Source organism: Haematobia irritans, chromosome 2 (genome assembly GCF_050003625.1).
Source record: "Haematobia irritans isolate KBUSLIRL chromosome 2, ASM5000362v1, whole genome shotgun sequence".
NCBI lineage: Eukaryota > Metazoa > Arthropoda > Insecta > Diptera > Muscidae > Haematobia > Haematobia irritans.
Genome location: NC_134398.1, coordinates 180,848,731 through 180,857,620, shown reverse-complemented (window position 1 = coordinate 180,857,620; position 8,890 = coordinate 180,848,731). Strand labels below are relative to the sequence as shown.

Genomic DNA, 8,890 nt, shown 5'->3' with positions numbered 1-8,890 from the left:
TTATTTGTAAAAATTTAATAGGTTTTTTTAAAGCATATGCATTGGAATGGAAATTCCATGGAAATGTTGCATATCAGAATAATAGATTAGGCTCAAATATTATATAATTAATATGGACATTAGCTGATTAAATAGCAGTGAACATAATTTTTATTATCGTTCATTTAGTTGATTTCAAGTTGCCAGTTCCGCTTTACTTTACTTTAAATCGCTATCGCCTAAGACTATGCATTGTAGTTGTATATTGAAAATTGAAGGTTTTAGAGATGCCAATATAAGATACTTTTCCCTAAATCACTCTCGCCTAAATGTATGCATTGTAGCTCTCCACTCAGTTAACAATTAACCCACCAGGAAAAAAATTTTTGGTTATTTTTAGAAAAATTAAGTTTACTTTAGAAAATTTTAACTAAACTGTATTACAAACGCTAGTGTCACGCCGATTTTACAAAAATGAGTGACTAGTAACAAAAATAAACGAATTTAAGAAAATGTATTACATATTTATTATACCCTCCACAATAGGATGGGGGTATATTAACTTTGTCATTCCGTTTGTAACACATCGAAATATTGCTCTATTTAAGACCCCATAAAGTATATATATTCTGGGTCGTGGTGAAATTCTGAGTCGATCTGAGCATGTCCGTCCGTCCGTCTGTTGAAATCACACTAACTTCCGAACGAAACAAGCTATCGACTTGAAACTTGGCACAAGTAGTTGTTATTGATGTAGGTCGGATGATATTGCAAATGGGCCACATCGGTCCATAATTACATATAGCCCCCATATAAACCGATCCCCAGATTTGGCTTTGGGATCGGTTTATATGGTACATGGTATAAGTATATGGTCTTTAAGAACTATGCAACAATTGGTCCACATCGGTCCATAATTATATATAGCCCCCATATAAACCAATCCCCAGACTTGGCTTGCGGACCCTCTAAAAGAAGCAAATTTCATCCGATCCGGCTAAAATTTGGTACATGGTATTGGTATCTGGTCTCTAACAACCATGCAAAAATTGGTCCATATCGGTCCATAATTATATATAGCCCCCATATAAACCGATCCCCAGATGTGACCTCCGGAGCCTCTGAGAGGAGCAAAATTCATCCGATCCGGTTGAAAATGATACGTGGTGTCAGTATATGGTCTCTAACAACCATGCCAAAATTGGTCCATATCGGTCCATATAGCCCCCATATAAACCGATCCTCTAAGAGAAGCAAATTTCATCCAATCCGGCTGAAATTTGGTACATGGTGTTAGTATATGGTCTCTAATGACCATACAAAAATTGGTCCACATCGGTCAATAATTATATATAGCCCCCATATAAACCGATCACCAGATTTGAACTCCGGAGCCTCTTGGAAGACCAAAATTCATCTGATTCAGTTGAAATTTGGTACGTGGTGTTAATATATGGCCTCAGATTTCCGGAGTGCCTTGGAAAATCAAAATTCATCCGATTCGGTTGAAATTTGGTGGGTTATATTAGTATATGGTATCGAAATTTGGTACGTGGTGTTAATATATGGCCTCAAACAGCTATGCAAAAATTGGTCCATAAATATATATGTATATATATATATATATATATACACATATATATATATATATATATATATATATATATATATATATATATATATATATATATATATATATATATATATATATATATATATATATATATATATATATATATATATATATATATATATATATATATATATATATATATATATATATATATATATATATATATATATATTTGATTTGACTTCCGGAGCGCCTTGGAAAATCAAAATTCATCCGATTCGGTTGAAATTTGGTGGGTTATATTAGTATATGTTATCGAACAACCATGCAAGAATTGTTTCATATCAATCCATAATTATATATAGATGGGGGCTAAACCGATCCCAGATTTGACCTCCGGTGCCTTTTGGATAAGCAAAATTCATCCGATCGGGTTGAAATTTGGTACGTGGTGGTAGTATATGATATTTCGCAACCATGCCAAAAGTGGTCCACATCAGTCCATAATCGTATATAGCCCCCATATAAACCGATCCCGAGATTTGGTTTTTGAGCCTCTTGGAGGAGCAAATTTCATACGAGTCAGTTGAAACTTGGTACATTTGGCTAGTATATGGCCGTCAACAACCTTGTCCATATCGGTCTATAGTTATATATAGCCCTCAGATAAATCGATACCCAATCACACAAAAATTGATCCATATCAAGTTCATAATTGTATATAGCCCCCATATTTCAATTGTGGTTTTCTACGTACCGTGCAAAAGTCCATATGGATTCGTAATTATTTGTAGACTTACCTATACCTTACCAATACCTTTTTTGTCTAATATATAGACCACGTATGGACTAACTCACAATTTAGAAAACGATGTTAAGATACCACAGCCCAAGTAATTCGATTGTGGATGACAGTCTTTCGTAGACGTTTCTACGCAATGCATCGTGGAGGGTACATAAGATTCCTGCCTGGCCGAACTTACGGCCGTATATACTTGTTTTTTATTTTTTTTTTTTTTTTAGTTTATTTGACTAATGTATGCAACAAATATTAAAGTCAAGATATATTTCTCCAAAACATAACAATAATTCCATGAACTTAAGTTGGCTTTAATGCCATAATCACTTTTCACTTCACTTTTTTTGGAGTGTATATATTATCTTGGTGATGCCAATATAGCCAGAAAAAATATTAGATATTTTTTAAATTGAAATGAAATGATACTTTATGAATTGTCGTGATGGGGCTTAGTAAAATTGTTATCCCGTTTCTCACAAACAAAAAAAATCTGTTTCAATCACGAAATTAATTGATCCAATTAATTTTTTAATTATTTGAAATGCCTTCAATCACAGAAATGATAGTATCAATTAAAAAAATAATTGGGGGTTCAAATTAAAAAATTAATTCATCCAATTAAAAAATTAATTAATGCTATTAATTTTTGTTAGTGATTCTTGTTTCAATTAAAAGATTTGTTGAATCAATTAAATTTTTAATTGAATATTTGTTAAAACTCATTTAAGACTTTAATTGGAAAAATGTTCATGAAAATTTTTTCTGTGTTGTAACACATCGAATTGAGGACCATATAAAGTATATATGTTCTTGATCAATTCTAAAACTGTATAACCATGTCCATGTGTCAGTCTGTCTGCCCGTCTGTTGAAATCACGCTACAGCTGAAATTTGCCACAGATTCTTTGTTTTATTTGTCTGCACGTAGGCCAAGTTCGAAACTGGGAATTTGATCAGAGAAGGAATATGATCACCTCAAACATATTTTAAAAAGCAAAATGAACAAGCAACATATTTGTCCCAACTATGTTATGTTCTAGAATATTATGTATCTGATTTCGGTAACCATTTATATGATTGCCGAGAAAACAACGTCCAAAAATAAAAGTTTTCTCTTGAAACATGTTTGGGTGATCATATTCCTTCTCTGCGTGTACAAACCGACCCTCCGATTTGGGGTCTTGAGCATCAAGACACAGAACGATTTATTCGATTTACCTGATATTAAAAATCTAGAGTTATTTTGAGTCCGATATCCCAATTTTTATCCGATTTACCTGAATTTAAAAATCTAGAGGTGATTAGGTCCATATTGGGTGAATCGGTTTATGTTTCGGTATAGCTCTCAAATAGACCGTTCTCCCAATATGGCTCCTTGAGCATCTAGACACCGAAATTTTTATCCGATTTTCCAGAAATAGAAATTAAAAATCTAGAGGTATTTTAGGTCCACACAAAAGTGTGTCGAATATGGTGTAAATCGGTCAATAAGCTCCCAGAAAGCCCTGGAAATTCAGAAGCAATTTAGGTTCATAAGAGTATGAGCCGTATATGGGTTGTATCGGTTAATATATCGGTATAGCCCCCATATAAGTGTGTCGAATAGGGTGTAAATCGGTCCATATAGCTCCCAGATATAGCTCCCAGAAAGCCCTGAAAATCCAGAGGCAATTTAGGCCCATAACAGTATGAGCCGTATATGGTTTGTATCGGTTCATATATCGCTATAGCCCCATATAGTCTAGGTTAGGTGGCAGCCCGATGTATCAGGCTCACTTAGACTATTCAGTCCATTGTAATACCACATTGGTGAACTTCTCTCTTATCACTGAGTGCTGCCCGATTCCAAGTTAAGCTCAATGACAAGGGACCTCCTTTTTATAGCCGAGTCCGAACGGCGTTCCACACTGCAGTGAAACCACTTAGAGAAGTTTTGAGACCCTCAGAAATGTCACCAGCATTACTGAGGTGGGCTAATCCACCGCTGAAAAACTTTTTGGTGCTCGGTCGAAGCAGGAATCGAACCCACGGCCTTGTGTATGCAAGGCGGGCATGCTAACCATTGCATCACGGTGGCTCCCATAGTCTAGATATCCTTATTTTAGCCGATTTGTCTGAAATTCAAAATCTAGAGGTGTTTTAGGTCCACACATAAGTGTGCGAATATGGTATAAATCAGTTCATGTTTCGGTATAGCCTCCATATATCCCGATTTTACTTCTTGGGCTTCTGAAAAACGCAATATTTATTCAATTTGCCTGAAATTTGAAAACCAGAGTCATTCTAAGACCGTTAACAAATTTGCTGAATATGGTTTGTATCGGTCAATGCTTTGATATAGCCGCTGTACTCCCGATTTAACTTCTGGATCGTCTGGATCGTCGAAATTTTTGGATGTGTAAACAGGTGTGGCGAATATGATGTGAATCGGTTCATGTTTCGCTATAACCACCAATAGAAAATGAAAGAACACTGAAGAAAATATTTACCTGATATTAAATATTACGCAATCTTAATTTTAGGATGCGAAATTTACAAAACATTAAGGACAAATTTCTTTAAAATAATGAAATTTTAATTAAAATAAAGTTTATAATATTTGTTTAAAAATTTTTTTTTTCATTAAATTTAGGACACAAATTTTGTAAATTTGCGTCCCTCCGTCAAAGTCCCATGTCTTTGAACTAAGTCTAATTTTCCTTAAAGTAAAGAAACACATTTTTGATTCAAAGAAATTGTCCTTAAATTAACTGAAATATTGAAACTTTAGATTTAAGATAAAAACGCTTCAAATGTAGGCTAAGACTTATTTGGAAGATTTAGAGTATTTAGTTCAAAAGTTTTTTTTTTTTTTTGAATTAAGAATACATTTTTTACTTTGAAGTATCTATTATAATTTGGATTTTTAAGCTGGCATTTGTTTATACGTACCTTTCTTAAAAAAACCGCGAAAAGAGAATGCAAATTTGATAAATGTGATCTGTATACTAATTTTACTTTTATTGGTCCTAGAGTTAAAGCCAGAAAGGTCGCTAAAAAAATTCTTTATTTTTTAAGAAGGCGTATCTTTGGCTCGGGATCAATACCAAAATCCTTAAAGATTATTTCTTTAGATCACAAATATGTTTCTTTACTTTAAGGAAATTTTGCTTTATATCAAATATGTACATCTTAAATTTGTCTTTAGTGCGATTTAAATTGAGTAAACTAAAATTTGTATGGAACAAAAATTTATGTTATTGTCATACTAAAAGAAAACAACAATAAAAATAATTCATTTTTCTGTCATATTTTTCACTCACCATTATATTCAATTAAATTTGCCCCACTCTTAACACAAAATCCCATTCATCAACACACTGTCAAATGTTAATAAATAATTTATTTTTCTCACAAAAATTTTTATGTATATAATAATCGAATAATAAAAATACATGACTTCAATTTAAATACTAGAACAACATATTTGAATAGCATTTAGAATAATAAAATATTTAATTTATAATTACAGTCCATTAACAAAATTTCAGGAAATTTAGTCAATTGTATGCTATCACTATGTCAATGATAAACTAATACTTTTTTTTTTAATTGAAAATAAAAACTTAGAAGAAGAGGTGAAAACTAAGAGAGGAGAGATAGAAAAAGCTAATGAATTTAAATGCAATAAAAATAAAATCATATATTTAAAAAAAAATAAATAAATAAATAGGATTGTGTGTGAATGTTTATGTATGCTAGAAATATTTAATTGACTTCATTTGTTTAGTTAAAGTATTTAGACAAAATATTTATATTCTTTTTTTTTTCAAGTATTTACACAACAACAAAAATAAAAATAGAAAAATCCTATGAATAAAATCTAGGCAAATAACTTCCGTTTGTTATACATTTGTAGAGGATAATGATAATAATAATAAATTGTACACAATTATAAGTGATAAGATGATTATGAATTGAAAATGGTGATATTTAAAAATTTTAATTTAAAATTAAAATATTTTATGTATGAGAATTAAAAACAAAAAAAAAAATACCAGAGCAAGTCTCTATATGATATTTTCCATTAACAATGTTATCTCTATGAAATGATTATTTTAATAGGGTTTCGTTGACAATGATTCACATAGACGTGGCTGACTAATTTCTAAAATAATTACTAATACATATTAAAATAAAAATGAAATCTCAGGCTAAAATTAAATACTCAGCTTTCGTATAAGTCATTAGCAGCTTATTTTTTGTTTTTGTTTTATTTGTTATTTTCTTTTAAAACTAAAATCTTACAAAAATAAAAAAATAAAGTATCTTTGAGTATTGAAGATATTCAAAGTTTTCATTTCATTTCACCACTAAATGAAGATAAATGTTCAACTCTTTCTTCATCGTCATCATCATCATCATAATCACTTTTGGTCATTTGATTTAGGGATAATTTCTCAAACTTGGGCATGGAGGCAAAATTTTGCTTAGCCCCATAGACATCGATAAATTCCGCATCGGGATTAAGTGGTAAATTGGGTGCATCATTCACAGCAATGTCATTGGACAAATCAAAGGGTTCCACATCATAGACATCGATGTCATTGTTCAAATCATTATTTTCCCTATTAATGTCAATTTTCTCTTCATTATAACTACCCCATTCGTCATTGAAGGTGGATGGCATAGCAGGCACATCATCTGGGCCCTCATCATCTGAAGAGGATACATCTTCACGATATTTATTATGGTGTAAGGCAGCAAGTTTCGTGGGTTTATTGACAGCTGCATCCTCGTTATCGGAAAGCTCAGATGTGTTACTGCTCTCAACATCGCCATCAATGTCTTCAACATCCGCATCCTCATTGTTGGATGATTCATTTAAGTTGTCATTCACTGTTTCTTCATCTTCTACTTCGGGATCCTCATTATTTTCAATTGCCGCTGCAAGGTCTGTTGCCGATTCTATGGCAGCATCAAAATCATCGACATTGTTGCTTTCCGACAATGACGACGACGACGACATATTGGTTTCAAATTCCTTATTTCCGTTTCCGTTATTATTGTCGATGTCGTCGCTATTCTCTGCCTGCTCCAAACTATTCTCTGTAATAAAGTCGATTTCTCCTTCAGCATTTGTGGGCAACATTGTTGTTGTAGGATTGTTGTCTTCGTTCAATGATGTCAATGTCGTTGTTGTTGTTGTTGCCTCAACAATATTTTCCGTAGCAGTTGAGTGCTATTATAGCAGTTTTTGTAGTGTGTCGCATCAAGCATAGGTAAGTGGGGGTGTGTGTGTGAGTATGCCCAATGCAAGTGCATACGAATTGTGCATTACAGAGAGAGAGAGGGAGAGATATAAAATGAGTGCCGTTGGGGTGATTGATAACGCAAAACACATAAACACACACACACATATATATCACATGTGTTAAGTGGTTACCAATGTTCAAATTGAATCATTAGGGATTTGTTTTTTGGTTGGTGCAAAAAAAAAACCAATTGAGAGTGGCAGTGGTATTAATAAATAATGCAAATTTTGGTGGACGGGTTGACAGGTGCATTTATGAAAATAGAAAGATGTAAAAAAATAATTATTGCATGATATTTAATATCTAATAAATCGATTGTCAGCGGAAATATACTAGAGTGATGTACTTGGAAAGTAAAAATATCTTTTTTAAATTTCTTGTTTTGGACTTGTTGGAGTTTTCTTTAAATCTCGTTCTCAACAAATAGAAAAAGGCAATTTTATCTTTCCATAACATCAGTAACGATAGACTAATAAATAAGCCATTATATCATTATAGTAAGCTGTGTTACAGGTATATTAAATTATATTTAATAAATGTTAAATTAAGCGATAAATTATTCCATTTATCAATTATCATGCATAAAACAATAGACATAAAGAAAAACGTATCAGCAAAATATTGCCAATTAAAAAGTTGATGGATGGTTTAAAATTGAATCAATTAAAACATTAACTGATACAGTTAAGTTTTAAATCAAATTAAAAATTAAAATCAGATAAGAAAATGAGAAAAACTTTTTTTTTAAATACAAAAAATAATTATCCTAATTAACATTTTCATTAAATAAAAAATATTGCCAATTGAAAATATAATTGAATATTTTGATTGGAAATAAGTATTTGTTTTTTATACATACTATTCATCGGTTAAAATACAAGCAAAAATTCAACAATAATTATAATTAGAAAATACATAGGAATATGCTAAATTGCATTAGATATTATAAAACAAGTAAGGAAAGTCTAAAGTCGGCCGGGACCGTCTATATTATACCCTGCACCACTTTTTAGATCTAAATTTTCGATACCATATCACATCCGTCAAATGTGTTGGGTGCTATATATAAAGGTTTGTCCCAAATACATACATTTAAATATCACTCGATTTGGACAGAATTTGATAGACTTTTACAAAATCTATAGACGCAAAATTTATGTTGGCTAATGCACTAGGGTGGAACGCAATTTTAATAAAAAAAATATGGGAAACGTTTAAATCTGAAGCAATTTTAAGGAAACTTCG

At 31.7% G+C, this 8,890-nt stretch overlaps 1 protein-coding gene across 2 annotated transcripts in view; it reads right to left on the bottom strand.

Annotated features, from left to right (window-relative positions):
- Nucleotides 1–5,713: 5,713 nt before the first annotated feature.
- Nucleotides 5,714–8,890, bottom strand: part of vir-1 (virus-induced RNA 1) — a 219,812-nt gene continuing 216,635 nt past the window's right edge. For both annotated transcript variants that reach the window (XM_075296961.1, XM_075296962.1), the window contains exon 6: nucleotides 5,714–7,572. In XM_075296961.1, the coding sequence (XP_075153076.1) occupies nucleotides 6,688–7,572 (885 nt within the window). In that variant the 3' untranslated portion in view covers nucleotides 5,714–6,687. The remainder of the gene's footprint in view (nucleotides 7,573–8,890) is intronic.